Source organism: Bufo gargarizans, chromosome 1, assembly GCF_014858855.1.
Source record: "Bufo gargarizans isolate SCDJY-AF-19 chromosome 1, ASM1485885v1, whole genome shotgun sequence".
In the NCBI taxonomy this organism is placed as follows: domain Eukaryota; kingdom Metazoa; phylum Chordata; class Amphibia; order Anura; family Bufonidae; genus Bufo; species Bufo gargarizans.
Genome location: NC_058080.1, coordinates 480,086,637 through 480,110,802, shown reverse-complemented (window position 1 = coordinate 480,110,802; position 24,166 = coordinate 480,086,637). Strand labels below are relative to the sequence as shown.

At 44.8% G+C, this 24,166-nt stretch overlaps 1 protein-coding gene across 2 annotated transcripts; it reads left to right on the top strand.

The window, feature by feature from the left end:
* Nucleotides 1-1,228: 1,228 nt before the first annotated feature.
* On the top strand, nt 1,229-22,614 carry PRXL2C (peroxiredoxin like 2C). Of its 2 annotated transcripts, XM_044287680.1 has the most exons (7): nt 1,229-1,443; nt 11,179-11,247; nt 14,399-14,452; nt 15,489-15,591; nt 21,083-21,214; nt 21,940-22,061; nt 22,162-22,614. In XM_044287680.1, the coding sequence occupies exons 1-7, from the start codon at nt 1,249-1,251 to the stop codon at nt 22,303-22,305; spliced, it is 819 nt and encodes a 272-aa protein (XP_044143615.1). In that variant the 5' UTR covers nt 1,229-1,248; the 3' UTR covers nt 22,306-22,614. The 2 variants fall into 2 exon arrangements, with proteins under 2 accessions (XP_044143615.1, XP_044143623.1); XM_044287688.1 differs by lacking the exon at nt 14,399-14,452.
* Nucleotides 22,615-24,166: the final 1,552 nt, after the last annotated feature.

The following is a 24,166-nucleotide window of genomic DNA, read 5'->3' as shown; positions in this document are numbered from 1 at the left end:
AGGTGTAATTTCAGCTCCTCCGTCCTAATCCACTTCAACGGGATGGCTCCCCTCTATGCACTTGAGCAGGAAGGAACCCATTGAAGTGAATGGGGACGGAGGAGCTGAAATGACACCTGTTCACCGCTGCAGTTGCAATGGTGAGCAGGTAAACAATGAAGAGAAGGCAGCGCTCGTACAAGTTCTTCAAACAGCTGATCGGTGGGGCTGCTTGGGGTCGGACCCTCGCCGATCTGAAAAAAGGCGGACAACCCCTTTAATTCACAGCCATCTCTCTATTGAATTTGATGGTTTGTGTCTTTTTTCAACTGCACTATGTACGGTAACTAGTTAGCGCCTTTCAAATGCCGATTGACCATGGTGAGGGGAGTTGGATCCTCACCAATCATCAATACTTAAAGTATATCTAAACTATTGTTAAAAGCTACTGTAAATGCCCTAATCATTTCTAATATACGGTACTTATTTTGGTTTTCCATGCAACATGGGCACCAGAAGTTCCGGTGCCTATAGCACTTTGCAATCCCTACTCCTGTACACTGCTATGTATGGGAGTACAGAATTCTCAGCGTCTGCACTGAGCGCCATATCTCTGCTCCTGCCTGTACGAGTGCTGCCCTCCTAAAGCCTGGCAGGGCACAGGCAGAGGATCAATGTGCAAAGCTGAGCTCCTGATTCTGCTCTGCCAATGCCTTGCATGGTTCGGAGTCTAGCACAGTTTGATAAGTTCACCCCAGAAAGTTTTTATTGTGAAAATACATATGTTGTGCTAATCACACTGACCCAGAGAATAGCGTTATCAGGGGAGATTTATCAAACTGGTAAATTGGCTTAGCTGCCCCTAACAACCAATCAGATTCTAACATTCATTTCTCAGAGCTCCTCTGGAAAATAAAAGGTGAAATCTGAGTGGTTGCTATGGGCAACTAAGCCAGTTTTTCTTTACACCATTTAGATATATTGGTTTCCCACAGAAGTAACCTACTGCATGATATTTGAGAGCTACCGCAGTGCTCTGATGACTCTTTCCTAATGCTACATAAGTATTCCATTAGTCCACATACTGAGTTTTTCTAGTATAAACTGTACAGTAGTGAAAGCCTACGTCACTCAAGGGGTTAACGTGCACTGTAGCTTGCAGGCTCTTGTTCCTGGGGAAACTCCGCCTATGTTAGAGCAACTGTTACTACAAACTATCCCAGCTAGAGAGGGAGTGTTATATCCCACCCAGCTGACGAGGGAAGCAACATGGCCACAGAAAGTTTCCCTGTCATCCAGCAAATAGGCAGGAGTACGGATGCCAATAATACCGATGTGTGGAACGCCATGTATCACCCAGACCTGGAACTAGCTGCCACCTGCCTGGTGAGAGATCAGAATGGCAACAGTTTGGAATTTGGGGACTTATACCGAGATAGAAAAGCCATCATAATCTTTGTGCGGGTAAGAGCACCCTGATCTTACTATTCTGCTTTATTAAAAGAAATAATCAGCCTCCTGTATCTTCACAAAGTAGTGATATTACATAGAAACATAGAATGTGTCGGCAGATAAGAACTATTTGGCTCATCTAGTCTGCCCAATATACTGAATACTATGGATAGCCCCTGGCCCTATCTTATATGAAGGATGGCCTTATGCCTATCCCATGCATGCTTATTATGGGTACTAGATTACCAGAGATGGATAGCTGATCAGGGCATTTATTCCAATATATTCTGTCTATTTAGAGTCAAGATCTGTTTATCCGGCTGAATCGGTGACATCATGTCGATAACATGAGACCGCTGCAGCCAATCAATGGCCTCAGTGATGTCATGTGCAGTCTGCAGCCGGTTAAACAAATCCAAACAAGAGCAGCAGTTTGGAGTCTGCCAGGTAAGGCTACTTTCACACTTGCGTTCAGAACGGATCCGTCTGCATTATATTGTAAAAAAAATTCTAAGTGTCAAAGTAGCCTCAGACGGATCCGTCCAGACTTTACATTGAAAGTCAATGGGGGACGGATCCGTTTGAAAATTGAGCCATATTGTGTCATATTCAAACGGATCCGTCCCCATTGACTTACATTGTAAGTCTGGACGGATCTGTTTGCCTCCGCATGGCCAGGCGGACACCCGAACGCTGCAAGCAGCGTTCAGGTGTCCGCCTGCTGAGCGGAGCGGAGGCCAAACACTCCCAGACTGATGCATTGTGAGCAGATCCGCATCCACTCAGAATGCATTAGGGCTGGCGGAAGCGTTCGGGGCCGCTTGTGAGAGCCTTTGAACGGAACTCACAAGCGGAGCCCCGAACGCTAGTGTGAAAGTAGCCTAAGTAATGATGACCACCCTCCCGTATTCCGCCATACATGTATGGTGCACTGATTGGGCAGGCACAGGGGCCTGTCTGCAACTGATAGCCAGACCCCTGCTGTATCTGCTGGCATCTATGAAAACGCTGATGCCAACTGATTAACTCCTTAGATGCAGTGGTCAATGCTGAATACAGAATCTAAGAAGTTTATGGAAGGAGATGGGCTACCGCTTTCAACCATTCACTCCCTAAGATGCGATCACAGGGTGCCCATGGTAGCTGGAAACCTTACAATGGCTTCCGGGTCTGCCAGCTATGGAGGCTGCCAAGGGCCAAGGCTGGGTCCCACAGGCGAACTGTAAGTTTTATTGCAGTACAATACAGCATATATTGTATTGCTCTGAACCAGAGATCATCTTGGCTCCCAAAAATCATAATATCATGTAATCAAAAAGTCGTATGTAGCCCAAAATGATACCAATGAAAACATCAACTGACCTTGCAAAAAATAAGCCCTCAAACAAGACCAACGGCAGAAAAAAAAAGTTTTGCAGAAAATGGTGACATAAAAACTTAATTTTATGAAATATCTGTGGGGTCAAAACACTCACTACACCCCTCAATAAAGTCCTTGAAGGGTGTAGTTTCCAAAATGGGGTCACTTTTGGGGGGTTTCCATTGGAGGTGTATCTCAGGGTCTCTTCAAATGCGCCATGGAGCTAAAAAAACATTCCAGCACAATCTGCCCTCCAAAAATGGCGCTCCTTTCCTTCTTAGCCCTGTGGTGTGCCCATATAATAGTTTATGATCATATATGGGCTTTTGCCATATTAAGAAAAAAAATTGGTTATCCCTTGTGAAAAATAAATATATTTGAGGTCAAATTGGGTCAAAGCGCTCACTTCACCACTAAAAAAATTCCTTGAGGGGTGTACATTCCATAATGGGGTCTCTTCATTCCAGCACAATTTGCTCTCCAAAAACCTTATGGCGCTCCTTTTCTCCATGACAATCTCAGAATCGCTTGGATAAGTAAAACAACATTCCAAAGTTATTACCACATATGTAATTCACATATGACAGATTTGCAAAATTAGGCTGTGTCAAGAAGGTTGACAAAATGGTGTTTGGAAGGGGTTAATTGCCTTCAGATTGCACCACATAAAGTATGTATTTTGACACTACAGGGAGTGCAGAATTATTAGGCAAGTTGTATTTTTGAGGATTAATTTTATTATTGAACAACAACCATGTTCTCAATGAACCCAAAAAACTCATTAATATCAAAGCTGAATATTTTTGGAAGTAGTTTTTAGTTTGTTTTTAGTTTTAGCTATTTTAGGGGGATATCTGTGTGTGCAGGTGACTATTACTGTGCATAATTATTAGGCAACTTAACAAAGAACAAATATATACCCATTTCAATTATTTATTTTTACCAGTGAAACCAATATAACATCTCAACATTCACAAATATACATTTCTGACATTCAAAAACAAAACAAAAACAAATCAGTGACCAATATAGCCACCTTTCTTTGCAAGGACACTCAAAAGCCTGCCATCCATGGATTCTGTCAGTGTTTTGATCTGTTCACCACCAACATTGCGTGCAGCAGCAACCACAACCTCCCAGACACTGTTCAGAGAGGTGTACTGTTTTCCCTCCTTGTAAATCTCACATTTGATGATGGACCACAGGTTCTCAATGGGGTTCAGATCAGGTGAACAAGGAGGCCATGTCATTAGATTTTCTTCTTTTATACCCTTTCTTGCCAGCCACGCTGTGGAGTACTTGGACGCGTGTGATGGAGCATTGTCCTGCATGAAAATCATGTTTTTATTGAAGGATGCAGACTTCTTCCTGTACCACTGCTTGAAGAAGGTGTCTTCCAGAAACTGGCAGTAGGACTGGGAGTTGAGCTTGACTCCATCCTCAACCCGAAAAGGCCCCACAAGCTCATCTTTGATGATACCAGCCCAAACCAGTACTCCACCTCCACCTTGCTGGCGTCTGAGTCAGACTGGAGCTCTCTGCCCTTTACCAATCCAGCCACGGGCCCATCCATCTGGCCCATCAAGACTCACTCTCATTTCATCAGTCCATAAAACCTTAGAAAAATCAGTCTTGAGATATTTCTTGGCCCAGTCTTGACGTTTCAGCTTGTGTGTCTTGTTCAGTGGTGGTTGTCTTTCAGCCTTTCTTACCTTGGCCATGTCTCTGAGTATTGCACACCTTGTGCTTTTGGGCACTCCAGTGATGTTGCAGCTCTAAAATATGGCAAAACTGGTGGCAAGTGGCATCTTGGCAGCTGCACGCTTGACTTTTCTCAGTTCATGGGCAGTTATTTTGCGCCTTGGTTTTTCCACACGCTTCTTGCGACCCTGTTGACTATTTTGAATGAAACGCTTGATTGTTCGATGATCACGCTTCAGAAGCTTTGCAATTTTAAGAGTGCTGCATCCCTCTGCAAGATATCTCACTATTTTTGACTTTTCTGAGCCTGTCAAGTCCTTCTTTTGACCCATTTTGCCAAAGGAAAGGAAGTTGCCTAATAATTATGCACACCTGATATAGGGTGTTGATGTCATTAGACCACAACCCTTCTCATTACAGAGATGCACATCACCTAATATGCTTAACCACCTCCCGACCGCTGTACGCACATATGCGTCCGGGAGGTGGTTGCTTTACTCCTCCTGGACGCATATACGCGTCATCTCGCGAGACGCGAGATTTCCTGTGAACGCGCGCGCACAGGCGCGCGCGCTCACAGGAACGGAAGGTAAGCGAGTGGATCTCCAGCCTGCCAGCGGCGATCGTTCGCTGGCAGGCTGGAGATCCGAATTTTTTAACCCCTAACAGGTATATTAGACGCTGTTTTCATAACAGCGTCTAATATACCTCCTACCTGGTCCTCTGGTGGTCCCTTTTGTTAGGATCGACCACCAGAGGACTCAGGTAGGTCAGTACAGTCCCACCAAACACCACACTACACTACACCCCCCCCCCCGTCACTTATTAACCCCTTATAAACCCCTGATCACCCCATATAAACTCCCTGATCACCCCCCTGTCATTGATCACCGCCCTGTCATTGATCACCCCCCTGTCAGGCTCCGTTCAGACGTCCGTATGATTTTTACGGATCCACGGATACATGGATCGGATCCGCAAAAAGCATACGGACGTCTGAATGGAGCCTTACAGGGGGGTGATCAATGACAGGCGGGTGATCACCCATATACACTCCCTGATCACCCCCTGTCATTGATCACCCCCCTGTCATTGATCACCCCCCCTGTAAGGCTCCATTCAGACGTCCGCATGATTTTTACGGATCCGATCCATGTATCCATGGATCCGTAAAAATCATGCGGACGTCTGAATGGAGCCTTACAGGGGGGGTGATCAGTGACAGGGGGGTGATCACCCTGATCACCCCTGTCATTGATAACCCCCCTGTAAGGCTCCATTCAGACGTCCGCATGCGTTCTGTGGATCCGATCCATGTATCCATGGATCCGTAAAAAATCATGCGGATGTCTGAATGGAGCCTTACAGGGGGGGTGATCAGTGACATGGGGGTGATCACCCTGATTACCCTGATCACCCCCTGTCATTGAAAACCCCCCTGTAAGGCTCCATTCAGACGTCCGCATGCGTTCTGTGGATCCGATCCATGTATCCATGGATCCGTAAAAAAATCATGCGGATGTCTGAATGGAGCCTTACAGGGGGGGTGAACTGTGACATGGGGGTGATCACCCTGATTACCCTGATCACCCCCTGTCATTGATAACCCCCCTGTAAGGCTCCATTCAGACGTCCGCATGCGTTCTGTGGATCCGATCCATGTATCCATGGATCCGTAAAAAATCATGCGGATGTCTGAATGGAGCCTTACAGGGGGGGTGATCAGTGACAGGGGGGTGATCACCCTGATTACCCTGATCACCCCCTGTCATTGATAACCCCCCTGTAAGGCTCCATTCAGACGTCCGCATGCGTTCTGTGGATCCGATCCATGTATCCATGGATCCGTAAAAAATCATGCGGATGTCTGAATGGAGCCTTACAGGGGGGGTGATCAGTGACAGGGGGGTGATCACCCTGATTACCCTGATCACCCCCTGTCATTGATAACCCCCCTGTAAGGCTCCATTCAGACGTCCGCATGCGTTCTGTGGATCCGATCCATGTATCCATGGATCCGTAAAAAATCATGCGGATGTCTGAATGGAGCCTTACAGGGGGGGTGATCAGTGACAGGGGGGTGATCACCCTGATTACCCTGATCACCCCCTGTCATTGATAACCCCCCTGTAAGGCTCCATTCAGACGTCCGCATGCGTTCTGTGGATCCGATCCATGTATCCATGGATCCGTAAAAAATCATGCGGATGTCTGAATGGAGCCTTACAGGGGGGGTGATCAGTGACAGGGGGGTGATCACCCTGATTACCCTGATCACCCCCTGTCATTGATAACCCCCCTGTAAGGCTCCATTCAGACGTCCGCATGCGTTCTGTGGATCCGATCCATGTATCCATGGATCCGTAAAAAATCATGCGGATGTCTGAATGGAGCCTTACAGGGGGGGTGATCAGTGACAGGGGGGTGATCACCCTGATTACCCTGATCACCCCCTGTCATTGATAACCCCCCTGTAAGGCTCCATTCAGACGTCCGCATGCGTTCTGTGGATCCGATCCATGGATCCGTAAAAAATCATGCGGATGTCTGAATGGAGCCTTACCAGGGGGGTGATCAATGACAGGGGGGTGATCAATGACAGGGGGGTGATCCGGGAGTCTATATGGGTGATCACCCCCCCCTGTCATTGATCACCCCCCTGTCATTGATCACCCCCCCCCCCCCCCCCCCCCTGTAAGGCTCCATTCAGACATTTTTTTTGGCACAAGTTAGCGGAAATTTTTTGTTTGTTTTTGTTTTTGTTTTTTCTTACAAAGTCTCATATTCCACTAACTTGTGTCAAAAAATAAAATCTCACATGAACTCACCATACCCCTCACGGAATCCAAATGCGTAAACATTTTTAGACATTTATATTCCAGACTTCTTCTCACGCTTTAGGGCCCCTAAAAAGCCAGGGCAGTATAAATACCCCACATGTGACCCCATTTCGGAAAGAAGACACCCCAAGGTATTCCGTGAGGGGCATATTGAGTCCATGAAAGATTGAAATTTTTGTCCTAAGTTAGCGGAAAGTGAGACTTTGTGAGAAAAAAACAAAAAAAAATCAATATCCGCTAACTTATGCAAAAAAAATAAAATTCTAGGAACTCGCCATGCCCCTCATTGAATACCTTGGGGTGTCTTCTTTCCAAAGTGGGGTCACATGTGGGGTATTTATACTGCCCTGGCTTTTTAGGGGCCCGAAAGTGTGAGAAGAAGTCTGGGATCCAAATGTCTAAAAATGCCCTCCTAAAAGGAATTTGGGCACCTTTGCGCATCTAGGCTGCAAAAAAGTGTCACACATGTGGTATCGCCGTACTCAGGAGAAGTTGGGGAATGTGTTTTGGGGTGTCATTTTACATATACCCATGCTGGGTGAGAAAAATATCTTGGTCAAATGCCAACTTTGTATAAAAAAATGGGAAAAGTTGTCTTTTGCCAAGATATTTCTCTCACCCAGCATGGGTATATGTAAAATGACCCCCCAAAACACATTGCCCAACTTCTCCTGAGTACGGCGATACCAGATGTGTGACACTTTTTTGCAGCCAAGGTGGGCAAAGGGGCACATATTCCAAAGTGCACCTTTCGGATTTCGCAGGCCATTTTTTACACATTTTGATTGCAAGGTACTTCTTACACATTTGGGCCCCTAAATTGCCAGGGCAGTATAACTACGCCACAAGTGACCCCATTTTGGAAAGAAGACACCCCAAGGTATTCCGTGAGGGGCACGGCGAGTTCCTAGAATTTTTTTTTTTTTGTCACAATTTAGCGGAAAATTATGATTTTTCTTTTTTTTCTCTTTTTTCCTTACAAAGTCTCATATTCCACTAACTTGCGACAAAAAATAAAAAATTCTAGGAACTCGCCATGCCCCTCACGGAATACCTTGGGGTGTCTTCTTTCCAAAATGGGGTCACTTGTGGGGTAGTTATACTGCCCTGGCAATTTAGGGGCCCATATGTGTGAGAAGTACTTTGCAATCAAAATGTGTAAAAAATGCCCTGCAAAATCCGAAAGGTGCACTTTGGAATATGTGCCCCTTTGCCCACCTTGGCAGCAAAAAAGTGTGACACATCTGGTATCGCCGTACTCAGGAGAAGTTGGGCAATGTGTTTTGGGGTGTCATTTTACATATACCCATGCTGGGTGAGAAAAATATCTTGGTCAAATGCCAACTTTGTATAAAAAAATGGGAAAAGTTGTCTTTTGCCAAGATATTTCTCTCACCCAGCATGGGTATATGTAAAATGACACCCCAAATCACATTCCCCAACTTCTCCTGAGTACGGCGATACCAGATGTGTGACACTTTTTTGATGCCAAGGTGGGCAAAGGGGCACATATTCCAAAGTGCACCTTTCGGATTTCACCGGTCATTTTTTACACATTTTGATTGCAAAGTTCTTCTCACACATTTGGGCCCCTAAATTGCCAGGGCAGTATAACTACCCCACAAGTGACCCCATTTTGGAAAGAAGACACCCCAAGGTATTCCGTGAGGGGCATGGCGAGTTCCTAGAATTTTTTATTTTTTGTCGCAAGTTAGTGGAATATGAGACTTTGTAAGGAAAAAAGAGAAAAAAAAAAAAATCATCATTTTCCGCTAACTTGTGACAAAAAATAAAAAATTCTAGGAACTCGCCGTGCCCCTCACGGAATACCTTGGGGTGTCTTCTTTCCAAAATGGGGTCACTTGTGGCGTAGTTATACTGCCCTGGCAATTTAGGGGCCCAAATGTGTGAGAAGTACCTTGCAATCAAAATGTGTAAAAAATGGCCTGCAAAATCTGAAAGGTGCACTTTGGAATATGTGCCCCTTTGCCCACCTTGGCAGCAAAAAAGTGTCACACATCTGGTATCGCCGTACTCAGGAGAAGTTGGGGAATGTGTTTTGGGGTGTCATTTTACATATAACCATGCTGGGTGAGAGAAATATCTTGGCAAAAGACAACTTTTCCCATTTTCTTATACAAAGTTGGCATTTGACCAAGATATTTTTCTCACCCAGCATGGGTATATGTAAAATGACACCCCAAAACACATTCCCCAACTTCTCCTGAGTACGGTGATACCAGATGTGTGACACTTTTTTGCTGCCAAGGTGGGCAAAGGGGCGCATATTCCAAAGTGCACCTTTCGGACTTCACAGGCCATTTTTTACACATTTTGATTGCAAAGTTCTTCTCACACATTTGGGCCCCTAAATTGCCAGGGCAGTATAACTACGCCACAAGTGACCCCATTTTGGAAAGAAGACACCCCAAGGTATTCTGTGAGGGGCATGGTGAGTTCCTAGAATTTTTTATTTTTTGTCGCAAGTTAGTGGAATATGAGACTTTGTAAGAAAAAAAATAAAATAAAAAATCATCATCATTTTCCGCTAACTTGTGACAAAAAATAAAAAGTTCTATGAACTCACTATGCCCATCAGCGAATACCTTAGGGTGTCTACTTTCCGAAATGGGGTCATTTGTGGGTTTTTTCTACTGTTTGGGCATTGTAGAACCTCAGGAAACATGACAGGTGCTCAGAAAGTCAGAGCTGTTTCAAAAAGCGGAAATTCACATTTTTGTACCATAGTTTGTAAATGCTATAACTTTTACCCAAACCATTTTTTTTTTTTGCCCAAACATTTTTTTTTTATCAAAGACATGTAGAACAATAAATTTGGCGAAAAATTTATATATGGATGTCGTTTTTTTTGCAAAATTTTACAGCTGAAAGTGAAAAATGACATTTTTTTGCAAAAAAAATCGTTACATTTTGATTAATAACAAAAAAAGTAAAAATGCCAGCAGCAATGAAATACCACCAAATGAAAGCTCTATTAGTGAGAAGAAAAGGAGGTAAAATTCATTTGGGTGGTAAGTTGCATGACCGAGCGATAAACGGTGAAAGGAGTGTAGTGCCGAAGTGTAAAAAGTGGCCTGGTCATGAAGGGGGTTTCACCTAGCGGGGCTGAAGTGGTTAATTGGTAGTAGGCTTTCGAGCCTATACAGCTTGGAGTAAGACAACATGCATAAAGAGGATGATGTGGTCAAAATACTCATTTGCCTAATAATTCTGCACTCCCTGTATAGTGTGTATAAGCATGAGACCTTATATCATTATTTAAAGGGGTTATCCAATTTCAGGAAACCCCCCACCAACATGTGCCGGGCCCATCACTGGTAATATACTTACTCAGCTACCGGCGCCGCATTGTCGCTGCTGCTTCCCCCTGCACACGGATGAAAACATCCAGTGTCGGGGGGGGGGGGGTAAAGCAGCCAACGGCAGGCGGTGACGAGCCTCCCTAGTGTCACCCGCAATGCTAGGGAGACTCGTCCCCGTCTGCCATTGGCTGCTCCCCCCCCTGACACCGGATGTTTTTATCCGTGTACAGGGAGAAGAAGCAGCGGCGGTGTGGAGACCAGGAGCGGCGAGAGGAGCGGGGTAAGTATATTACCAGTGAGGGGTCTGGCACATGTGGGGGTTTTTCTTAAAATTTGATACCCCCTTTAAGCTCAGCTTATTAATAAGAGGCTATGCGTGTAAACTAACTAAAGAAGTTAGTAAAACGCATATTGGTGCCCTCTACTTTTGATGAACTGGGAATTAGTGTATGACCAGGCCAGTCTAACCAGTAACTGATTCATTGTTTAACAGTTGCTAAGAAACATGTTATTTTTTTTGTAGAATTTCCTCTGCTATACATGTAAAGAATATGTGGAAGATTTGGCTAAAATACCGAAAAGCTTTCTACAGGTATGGACTGCAATAAAAGAATAATAATAAATATATGCATGAATAAATAATGTATGATAAGTAATGTTATAACAATGATACAGCACTGAGTATCTGCAATGTACAGTACAAGTTTCTAGATGGGGTATTGTATTTTAAGTGGACCTGTCACCTCTCCTGACATGTCTCCTGTAGTAAAAATTCTGGAACATCTTTTCATATACCTTTATGTTGTGCCATTCCTCAGTTACAGCAACTAGAACTTTATTAAAGGGATATTCCAGTGAGAAAGAAACTAGCATTTTCAACCTTTAAAGGGGTTATCCAACCCCTATAACGTCCCCCAAAATGCCTGGGCCCCTCACACAGGTTACACTTCCCTCGCTCCCCAGCACCCGCGTCGCTTCTGATGTGTGGGGAGGGGGTTGCAGCCAATAGCAGGCCGCGACGGGGATGAGCCTCCCCAGCATCGCAGGTGACACTAGGGAGGCTCGTTCCACCAGGAGCGACGTGGGTGCCAGGGAGCCCAAGTATAACCTGTGTGAGGGGCCTGGGCATTTTGTGGGGCATTATAGGGGTTGAGGGGCGTGTCCATTTCGTTTTTTTGCAGACCATATGCGGAACCATTCATTTTAATTCGGTCCGCAAAAAAAACTGAAAGTACTCTGTGTGCATTCCGTTTCCGTATGTCTGTTCTGCAAAAAAATAGAACATGTCCTGTTATTGTCTTCATTACAGACAAGGATAATACTGTTCTATTAGGGGCCAGCTGTTCCGCTCCACAAAATATGGAATGCACACGGACGTCATCCGTATTTTTGTGGACCGCAAAATACATATGGTCGTGTGCATGAGGCCTAAGCAAGATACACAAATAATGTACTTTTATTAGAAATTTCCAACGATTCCTGGTCTTCTTTTACGCTTCTGTTAGTACCTGACATGGGGGGAAATAGCTCTACCCTTTAAGGCAGTGATCTCCGAACTGTGGCTCTCCAGCTGTTGTAAAACTGCAACTCCAATTGGGCCCTGACCGACTGCGGCTATCAGGACATTATGGGAGTTGTTGTTTTGCAAGCGCTGGACAGCCAAAGGTTGGAGACCACTGCCTTAAAGTGTTATTCCAGCCTTTCATAAGTGTATAAATTCTCATCCCTCCACTCCGGACCTCTGGACTTAATCACAAACTGTTGCATGGTTCTAGCTCATTTGGCCAACACTCTCTTCACTGCGCTCCCTACATGTAAACTTCTGGCATGGACAGGGTCACGTGCGGCACTGTAGTCAATGAATGATGCAGTGGTAATCCCCCCCAAAGGGCATGTGATGTGTAGCTTGGGGACATGTCACTGTAGGCCAAAGGAGCCAGAACAAGAGGTAAATATGCTTTTTTTTCATTTTTGTATCTCCACATTCCAAAAGCCCTACACCAGGCATGGTCCACCTGCGGCTCTCCAACTGTTGTGAAACTACAACTCCCACCGTGCCCTGCTGTAGGCTGATAGCTGTAGGTAGTCTGGGCATGCTGGTAGTTGTAGTTTTCCAACAGCTGGAGAGCCTCATGTTGGCCATCCCTGCCCTACACAGTGGACAGAGCTGTGAGGTTCTACTGCCTCTACTAGCTGATTGGTGGGAGTTGGACAGCGGAACAGTTTTTAAAGATCTGGGAAGTGAGGAGACCAATTGCTAGAGTATTGGGAGAGGAATGTTGTCCTATTTTTGTCTGATAAAGGATTCTAGCTGTTCAACAGTCCTGGGTCTTCTTTGCCATATTTCTTGTTTCACGATGGGCCAAATGTTTTCTATTGATGAAAGGTCTGGATTGCAGGCAGGCCAGTTCAGTACCCGGACTCTTCTTCTGTGGAGCCATGCTGTTGTGATGTCTGCAGGATGTGGTTTAGCATTTTCTTAATGAAATATGCAAGACCTTTCCTGAAAAAGATATTGTCTGGGAGCATATGTTGTTCTAAAACTCTGTATACTGTTCAGCACTAATAGTGCCTTTCCAGATGTGTAAGCTACCCACGCTATAGGAGAGATGCAGGCGTTTGAACTGTGTACTGATAACGACCTGGGTGGTCCCTCTCCTCTTGAGTCCACAGTACACGACGCCCATGGTTCCAAAAAGATTTTGAATTTTTAATTCATCTGACCACAGAACAGTTTTCCATTTTGCTTCAGTCCATTTAAAATGAGCTTTGACCAATAGAACATGGCATCATTTTTGGATTGTGTTAGCATATGGCTTCTTCTTTGCATGATACAGCTTTAACTTGCCTTTGTGGAGTGCACTGTGGGCTGTGTTCACAATGATTTCTGGAAGTCTTCCTTAGGCCACGCAGTGATTTCCTGTACAGAATTATGCCTGTTTTTAATGCAGTGCCATCTGAGGGCCGGTAGACCACAAGCATCCAGATTGAATCTGTTGATGATACAGTATTATGTACTGTAGGTGGTTTTGAAATTTTTTCTGAAATTGTTCCCCACCTTTTAGATGCAGTTTTTCGAAGATTGGGGAACCTCTGCCCATCTTTGTTTCCGAGACACACTGCGTCTCTAACATGCTCTTATTATACCCAGTCATGTGACTTGGTTGAAAATTGCTTCTTCAGCTGTTTTTTATTAGTACAACCTATTTTTCCAGCCTTTTGTTAAGCATGTCTCAACTTTTTCTAACGGAGTTGGGTATATGATATTTGACATTTATGTTATTCTGTTTTTGGAATTGGGGTTGTATATACCAATAAAACTCCATGTAAAATGCCCTATTCATTGCACAGTAATGTTTTTCATAGGAATACCCTTTAAAAAGAATCTGTCCGATCCAAAACACCCTCCAAACTAGAGTACGTGGTGTAGAGTGTAGGTGACGCTCATTCTGTGCTCGGACAAATCAGCCGTAATATGCCTTGAGAGGACTCCCGAGCTCACGCATATAACGGAGAGGACTCAAAGAGGAGTCCTCCATTTTACTGCTGGTTTGTGGGACCAACTGCATAACCGGACTAGGCATCACTTACACCATACACCGTCTACTGTAGCTTGGTGCTGACAGATTTAATTTAAGATTATTTCAATTCACATTTTCAGTGCATTATTGTAACAATATTAAAATAATAACTCGCTTTTGATGCAACAACGTTTTTCTTTTATGTGTTTTGTCTCTTTTAAGGCTGCAGGTGTAAGACTTATTGTCATTGGGCAGTCATCCTATCTACATGTACAGGTAAAAGTATGAGAAATAGAAACTAGAATTAGCCTTATTTTGTTCATAAAAAAATTACATATCAATGACACGCTTACTTGACACAGGTATCTGACAACATGCCTAAGGATCAGTCTTAGGGCTCATTCACACAACCGTATTAATGGGTCCGCATACAGCGTAGCCTTAGGCCTCATGCACACGACCGTTGTTTGGGTCCGCATCCGAGCCCCCGTTTTGGCGGCTCGGATGCAGACCCATTCACTTCAATGGGGCCGCAAAAGATGCGGACAGCACTCCGTTGCTCCGTAAAAAAAATAGAACATGTCCTATTCTTGTCCGTCTTGCGGCCAAGAATAGGCATTTCTACAATGGGCCACCCGTTCCGTTCCGCAAATTGCGGAAGGCACACGGGCGGCTTCTGTTTTTTGCGGATTTGCGGTTTGCAGACCGCAAAAAACGGCACAGTGGTATGCATGAGGCCTTTTGGTCAGTGATTTTTCCATCAGTGATTGGAGCCTCTACAGACATAAGCTATAAGGGAAAGATCTGCACCTGTTCTGTGTTCAGCTGCACCTGGTTTTGGCTCAAAATCACTGATGGAAATCACTGACCAAACACTGGTGTGTGAATGAGGCATAAGACAGGGTTCACATTACCATTTAGTTTTCCATTGTTCTGATCCATCAGAGGAACAGAATATATATTTTTTTTTATCTTGTATTTTAAGCATCCGTTATGCACATTTTGCATGCATTTGCCTGAACACCTAAGGCCAGTCCTGCTAGCATAAATGTCCAGAAGGGACAGTACCTTTAATACATGAGTGAGACAGCACTGAAGTAAGAGTGAGTATCATATAGGACCTGACAGGCTCCCTTTAAATGTTGGACAAGGGTCTAATAGTATAAATGTTACTCACAATGTATGTACTAAGTGCACCACAAGTAGAAAACGGCATCATTCCTTACAATTGTGAGTGACGACTTATGTACATGCCCCTTTATGTTTGCCTTGCACGGAGAACAAGCTGATAACTTTTCTGTGCTTTTTTCAGCAATTTTGTGCCTTAACCAGATACAATCATGAAATATATGTCGATACTAACAGAGATATCTATTGCAAACTGGGCATGAAAAAAGGAGAGTCTTCTAGTTCAGGTAATGACCACTGAATTATTAATATCATGTTCCCTGGTTGTTTTTCTTTGTACTTTAAGGTGGATTTTACATGAAATAAGCTGTCCTAATCGGGGTGTGTTCAGTTACTGGTCTGTGACTATTTTTGCAGAAGTTCACGCCAGTTGTGTAGCAGGGAATGTAGCAGAAAGGGGTGTTCTCTCTGTTTTACTCTATGGGCCATCTTAAAGGGGTTCTCTGGGATTTTGATATTGATGGCCTATCCTCAAAATGAGCGGGGGTCCGACTCATGGCACCCCCACTAATCACCAGTATGAAGAAGCCCCGGCTCTCCGTGAGAGCTTAGGCCTCTTCCTAGGTAATTTGAGGTCATCTTCAGTCACATGACCCAGGTGCAGCTCAGTCCCATTCAAGTGATTGGGGTTGAGCTGCAATACCAAGAAGAGGCGCTTTCCAACGGATGGCTCTGTGCTTGGTAAGCTTCTCAAACAGCTAATAGACAGGGGTGTCAGGAGTCAGACCCCACCAATCTCAGATTGATGACCTATCCTGAGGATACTGCAAGAAAATTAAGACTAGCACATCCATAGTCACAGGTGCACATCCATAAAGCTAACATGCTGACAGCAAACAAAAACCTATGGCAGCACAGCATCTCACATACAAATAATAGAACTAAGGATTAGGGATTTTTCTGGAATAAAGTGGTACTTTAAGAGCAGCACTAAAGTCTCTCACCCATGGTAACCATAAATGCAGCAGAGTGTCTGCCGATGGATCCTCACCAGCTATCTACAGTCGCAAGAAAAAGTATGTGAACCCTTTGGAATGATATGGATTTCTGTACAAATTGGTCATAAAATGTGATCTGATCTTCATAAGTCACAACAATAGACAATCACAGTCTGCTTAAACTAATAACACACAAAGAATTAAATGTTACCATTTTTTTTTATTGAACACACCATGTAAACATTCACAGTGCAGGTGGAAAAAGTATGTGAACCCCTAGACTAATGACATCTCCAAGAGCTAATTGGAGTGAGGTGTCAGCCAACTGGAGTCCAATCCATAAGATGAGATTGGAGGTGTTGGTTACAGCTGCCCTGCCCTATAAAAAACATACACTAGTTCTGGGTTTGCTTTTCACAAGAAGCATTGCCTGATGTGAATGATGCCTCGCACAAAAGAGCTCTCAGAAGACCTACGATTAAGAATTGTTGACTTGCATGGACTTGCCGAACTGGATGGACAAATGTCTTTTTTCGGCCTTGTGTACTATGCATAAAGCTGGAAAGGGTTAAAAAAAAAAAGATACTCCAAAAGCCTTTCTGTTCATCAGTCCATGGTAAGACAAATTGTCTATAAATGGAGAAAGTTCAGCACTGCTGCTACTCTCCCTCGGAGTGGCCGTCCTGTAAAGATGACTGAAAGAGCACAGCGCAGACTGCTCAATGAGAAGAAGAATCCTAGAGTGTCAGCTAAAGACTTACAAAAGTCTCTGGCATATGCTAACATCCCTGTTACTGAATCTACGATACGTAAAACACTAAACAAGAATGGATTTCATGGGAGGATACCACAGAGGAAGCCACTGCTGTCCAAAAAAAACATTGCTGCAGGTTTACAGTTTGCACAAGCAGGGCCGGCCTTAGGTGTTCAGGCGCCCTGTGCGAGATAACCTTGTGGCGCCCCCCCCCCCCCCCCCCAAAAAAAAAAAAAAACACTGCTTGTTGCTGGCATCATGGCATAGGCTGGCTGACTATCCAACCAAGTAGTTACCAGCCCTCACACCCCAAAGGCCGGTGTAATGTTATACTTCCCTAGTTCGTGAGATTTCCCTACCCTCGTCACTTCCGGTCGCACCGGACATGACGTGAGGAGGTGTGCAGCGCCGCGCAGGCGCACAACGACAGGTTAGGGAAATTTCACAGCAGAGTGCGCATGCGCCAGGAGCCTCGCCGGCGGTTAGGGTAGGGAAAAACTATGGGCCAATGTGCAGGCGCAGGGATCGGATGGATGTTCTCAGCTGAACACCGGCCGACACTGCGCATGCATCGGGAGCCTCACCAGCGGTTAGGGAAGGGAAAAATTACGTACGGGCCAGTGCTTTTTCCCTACCCTAACCGCTGGTGAGGCTCCCAGCGCATGCGCAGTGTCGGCCGGTGTCCAGCTGAGAAAATTCGTTTCCAATGTAGTATTAATAACTAAACAATTAAATAATAAACATATTGCATTGTCTACTTACCGCCAGGACAATTAGATGATCTGGACTCTGGCTGCAGTCTGGCTCTGGGGACTCCATTGTCACTCTCTCCCCCCCCCCCTCCCTCTCTTGTCACTCTTTCCCCCCCCCCTTCCCTTGTCACTCTCATTATCCCCCCTCTCCCTTGTCACTCTCATTATTCCACCCGCCCTCCCTTGTCACTCTCATTATTTCCCCCCCCATCACTCTCATTATTTCCCCCCCATCACTCTCATTATTTCCCCCCCCATCACTCTCATTATTTCCCCCCCCCCACTCTCATTATTTCCCCCCCCACTCTCATTATTTCCCCCCCCCACTCTCATTATTTCCCCCCCCCCCCCACTCTCATTATTTCCCCCCCCCCACTCTCATTATTTCCCCCCCCCCCACTCTCATTATTTCCCCCCCCCCCACTCTCATTATTTCCCCCCCCCCCCCTCTCATTATTTCCCCCCCACTCTCATTATTTCCCCCCCCCCATGTCACTCTCTTTCGTTCCTCCCCCCTCCCCCCTTGTCACTCTCTTTCTACTCCCACGTCCCACCTCCACCTCTAGTGTAGCGTGGCCGAGCTCTGTTAGGTCCGCGGTACAGGAGCATTTGTTTCCTGTACCCGGCCGGACTGACAGGAAGTGCACACTAAGTGAGCACTTCCTGTCAGTCCGGCCGGGTACAGGAAACAAAAGCTCCTGTACCGCGGACCTAACAGAGCTCGGCCACGCTACATTAACAGGCGCAGGATTCTTTAGAGCGGCAAGCGCTCAGCCTCAGCCACTCAGGCGGCGCAGAGTGAGGGGCGACGCCAGCCGCCCCCAACTTATATAAGCAACTTTTTTTTTTTTAAACCGCAACGGGCGCCGGGCGCCCCCTGCTGAATATAGGAGGGGGGGGGGCCCGCCCCGTGGGAAAACATAAGTGCCGCCTCGCCTGCCCATATTACATTGCGGGCTGTCGGCCGCCCGGCGCCCCTGTTGCTATGGCGCCCTGTGCGGCCGCACAGCCCGCACACCCCAAAGGCCGGCCCTGTGCACAAGAGCACCTGGATGTTCCACAGCAGTACTGGCAAAATATTCTCTGGACAGATGAAACCAAAGTTGAGTTGTTTGGAAGAAACACACAACATTATGTGTGGAGAAAAAGAGGCACAGCACACCAACATCAAAACCTCATCCCAACTGTGAAGCATGGTGGTGGGGGCATCATGGTTTGGGGCTGCTTTGCTGCATCAGGGCCTGGACGGATTGCTATCATCGAAGGAAAAATGAATTCCCAAGTTTATCACTACATGTTGCAGGAGAACTTAAAGGAAACCTGTCACCATGATTTTGCGCATAGAGCTGGGGACATGGGCTGCTAGATGGCCACTAGCACATCTGCAGTACCCAGGTCCCATAGCTCTCTGCACTTTTATTGTGTTAAAAAAACGTTTTGATTGATATGCAAATTACCTGATATGAGTGCTGTAGCCGGAGATGAGTCAAGCGGAAAGGAGCCCAGCACCGCCCCGCGTCCTCCGAATCTCCTCCTTGCTGGCTGACGTCACAGAGCTGGAGCGCCGAAATCTCGCGATGCGCGAGCTAGCGCATGCGCAGTTCGTTCCCTGTGCTGATGCCAGTACAGGGAATGAACATGATGCCGACACTGCGCATGCGCTAGCTCACACATCGCGAGATTTCGGCGCTCCAGCTCTGTGACGTCAGCCAACAAGGAGGAGATTCGGAGGACGCGGGGCGGTGCTGGGCTCCTTTCGGCTTGACTCATCTCCGGGTACAGGACTCATATCAGATAATTTGCATATCAATCAAAACTTTTTTTAACACAATAAAGGCGCAGAGAGCTATGGGACCTGGGTACTGCAGATGTGCTAGTGGCCATCTAGCAGCCCATGTCCCTAGCTCTATGCGCAAAATCATGGTGACAGGTTTCCTTTAAGGCCATCTGTCTACCAGCTGAAGCTCAACAGAAGATGGGTGTTGCAACAGGACAACAACCCAAAGCATAGAAGTAAATCAACAACAGAATGGCTTAAACAGAAGAAAATACGCCTTCTGGAGTGGCCCAGTCAGAGTCCTAACCCCAACCCGATTGAGATGCTGTGACATGACCTCAAGAAAGCGATTCACACCAGACATCCCAAGAATATTGCTGAACTGAAACAGTTCTGTAAAGAGGAATGGTCAAGAATTACTCCTGACCGTTGTGCACGTCTGATCTGCAACTACAGGAAACATTTGGTTGAAGTTATTGCTGCCAAAGGAGGTTCAACCAGTTATTAAATCCAAGGGTTCACATACTTTTTCCACCTGCACTGTGAATGTTTACATGGTGTGTTCAATAAAAACATGGTAACATTTGATTCTTTGTGTGTTATTAGTTTAAGCAGACTGTGATTGTCTATTGTTGTGACTTAGATGAAGATCAGATCACATTTTATGACCAATTTGTGCAGAGATCCATATCATTCCAAAGGGTTCACATACTTTTACTTGCAACTGTATGTTACTATGTAACATGAAGTAAATCAATAAACAATGGTTTGGAGGCGACTCTGGCATCACGTGTTGTTCTTTCTACTATCCTGAGGATAGATCATAAAAAAATAAAAAAAAACACCCAAAAAACTCCTTTATACTGAAGCAAGGAAACTAAGGGTGCAGTGCATAGATCTTCATCATGGCACATTGATCCTCATCATTGCCCATCTCTATTGTGGAACTAGTTCATTACCTGAGTATCAGGGTTAGTATTAAGGCTACAAGCTGTCTGTAAATTCCTAGACAGTGCATAAAAATAGGACACCTTTTTGCAGTGCCCTTGAAAAAGCATTGATAAGTCTGTAGTATATTTTTAAGCCTGTTGGTACCTGTGCAGCTCACAATAAATGCTAGTAATGTTTAATGCCTGTAGGTAGGGACACACACGGACAGTGAGCCCTAACCTAGAACCCAGACCGCTTTCCCTACCTACTTGCTATGCAAGTCCTAGGTAGCAAGACTGCAACTGGTCGACAGTCTCTATGTTACTAAGGTGCCAAGACAGACAAACACCTAGACACAAAAGACACAAAGACAGAGTCGTACGTAAATGGGTCAGAACCAGGAGGACAAAGCAGTACGAAAACAAGATACAGAGAGTGCTCAAAAGATGAGCCGAGGTCAGAACCAGGTGGGACGCACAGTAGAAATCACGAGAGATAGTGTTCATCGGTAATGTTGTTTTGTTGTTGTTTAGAGGGTTAATGAAGAAGTATGATTCTGTTTTTTAGCAAGAAGCCCCCATGTGAAATCGAACATGATCACTGGAAGCATCAAAAGCCTCTGGAGAGCAATACAAAGCCCTGCTTTTGATTTCCAAGGGGATCCAGCACAACAAGGTGGAGCATTAATAGTAGGGCCAGGTATGTAAGGTTGAAAGAGACAGAAGTATGGTTTATTTGCTGCAATAAATATTCCAGCCAAATGCAGGGTGGATACTTCACATGTGCCAGTGGAGTTGCAAAGGAGCACGAGGATAAGGAGCCTTTGGATGATGGCCGGTCTCCAGGTAGCTCTGTGAAGAGTCATTTGAGTGTAAGCATAGAAAATGCTCATAACAGTGATTATAGATTGAATTATTCACCAATGCAGGAATCTTTGGGAGGGAAGGAGGCATTAGAATACACAGCAGTGAGATCTGAGGCGTTCATGCACAGTACTGATTTTATATTGAGGTTATAGAAAAACAGCCATGGAACTGATACTGTGACAGACTGTGTAGACCTGCACCAGATTTATCACATGGGCTCAGGCTGATAAATCTGGTGCGGGGATGGACACTTCTCTCTAACTCTATACCAACTATTGGTCAGCTTACTTTGAGACATATTTTTATGCCAAAATTGTACAAAAATTTTGGAGTAAAATGGCAGATATTAGGCACTCCCATTTCCTGTCAAGCCCCACAGAAGTTTCTGCTAAGTCAGACCCCTGCTATTTCTTCACAACAGGAGGAATGCTTTGGAATACAGTTTGGAAACTTTGAGATGAGCGGTGACATCACAAACCTTCATTATATTTTAGAGTCTGTTGGCATGGGGATATCACAGTTTTTTATGTCTATTGATGTTCTTGTTTTTTGTTGCAGGTAACAGAGTCCATTTCCTGCATCGTGATATGAACAGATATGACCAAGTGCCTATTAGTACCCTGCTTTGTCATGCAGGGGTGCAAACAGTCCATTTTGGGGAAAAGCCACAAATACTAGAAGTATGAAGTTATATGGGGGGCATAGTTACATATTTATATTTTTACGATCACCAGTGAAATGCTTTGATATAAAAAATAAATGTACTTTTCTACTATGAAGTGTTCTGTTTGGAGTAAATATGATGGTCCTGAAGAAGAAACGGGAAGCGAGAAGATAAATGGGAATGTCAGCCGTGATGGTGCCTATATACAGTCTCACTATACAGCCTACAGAGCGTGGACAGATCTTACGAATCAAGAATAGCTTGGTCAAGAATGAAAATGCTGTGTGCATAGACCTTCTACTTAACATTTTCAGGAAATGGGTATTTTCTTTTCTTTTCTTTTTCCGTTTCCGTTTTTTACCCCCAGCCTTCCCAGATCCATAACTTTTTTTATTTTTCCATTAACATGGCCATATGAGGACTTGCTTTTGTGGGAAAAGTTGGACGTTCTAGTGGCATACAATGTAGTGGGAAGCTGGAAAAAAAACAAATTTCACCACAGTTTTATGGGTTTCGTGTCTACAGCATTCTCACTTAGGGCTCATGCACACAAATGTTTTTTGGGCGTCCAATATGCGGAACCATTCAGTTCAATAGGGACGCAAAAAAAAACTTAAATTACTCTGTGTGCATTCCGCGTCCATATGGCTGTTCCACAAATAAATAGAACATATCCTATTATCGTCCGCATTACAGACAACGATAGGACTGTTCTATTAGGGGCCGGCCCTTCTGTTCCACAAAATGCGGAATACACACGATTGGTATCCATGTTTTGTGGATCCGCAATTTGCGGACCACAAAACATCCAATGGTCATGCGCATGTGCCCTTATATAGTTTTTCTTCAGTTTTAATACTGAAAAAACTAAAAACTTTGGAAAAAGTTATTTTTTTCTTTTCATGGCCATATTTTGACCTCCATACATATTTTTTTTTTTTTTAAGTTATGTCTACAGACCTGTGTGAGGGCTCTTTTTTTGCAGGGCAATCTGTAATTTTTATTGATACTAGTGGAGTGTGTATAGCTTTGATCACGTTATAAAATTTTTTGCAGAAGGTGAAGCAACGCAAAAAAGATGAATCGGCCATTTTGATTTTCTTTTCCATCACGCTGTTCGTTGGCTGCTCCATTAATTTCTATGGAGATAGGTGAGAACTGCACTTGGCTAGCTCCGGAATTCCATTAGAAATTAATGGAGCAGCCACATGCATGCCTGACTAGCCACTCCATTCATTTCAGGGGGGCTGCAGGGGGTACAGGGCCCCCATTCTAATGATCGGTGGGGGTCCCAGGAGTAGGACAACTGATCTAATGGTTATCCCCTATCCTGTGGATAGGGGATAGCTTCAAACAACCAGAATACTCCTTTACTGCAGACAGTGCTGCTCACCATTATTGCCACCCCTTAATTTTTTTCATAGACTGTACAATATCTTCAGAAATAAATGGACATGTACCAAAGTTATAGCCTCATGATTTTTTAATTAGTGATCCAAAGTAATACAACAATAAAATATTGTTTTTCAAATTATATGTTGTAATTTCAAAGAAGAAACAGAATAAACAGAATGTGCAGCAATAAAGGCACCCCTAATTAATACTTGGTTGCACACCCTTTGGCATTAATGACAGCCTGAAAATGTTTCTTGTAGCCATTTATACGTGTCATGGGTAATGGGGAGGGGATAACACACAGAAGGAATAGACTGGAGTCTAGGCCTCAAAGCTAAGGGAGTGGGATGGTGACCTCACAAGAATCCCTAGACCTCTCCCTGACTCGTGCCAGTATGAGTAGACCCTGAAGGTGGAAATACTCATACACCGAAACCTTAGCCCTGGAGACCCTGGAAGGCCCTAGGAGTTGGGATCAAAGACAGGGCATAGGGATCACAGACAATGCGATTAAGCTTATGGAGGTCCAAACATGGCCTAAGAGTTCCGTCGTTTTTTTTTTTTTTAACAAAGAAGAACCCTGCATCCACTGGTGATTTGGATGGCCTAATATGACCTTTAGCCAAACTCTCGGTGATATATTCTCGCATGGCTACTCTTTCGGGTTCAGAAAGATTATACAATCGAGACTTGGGCAATCATACTCCCGATGTGGAGGTAACTCCT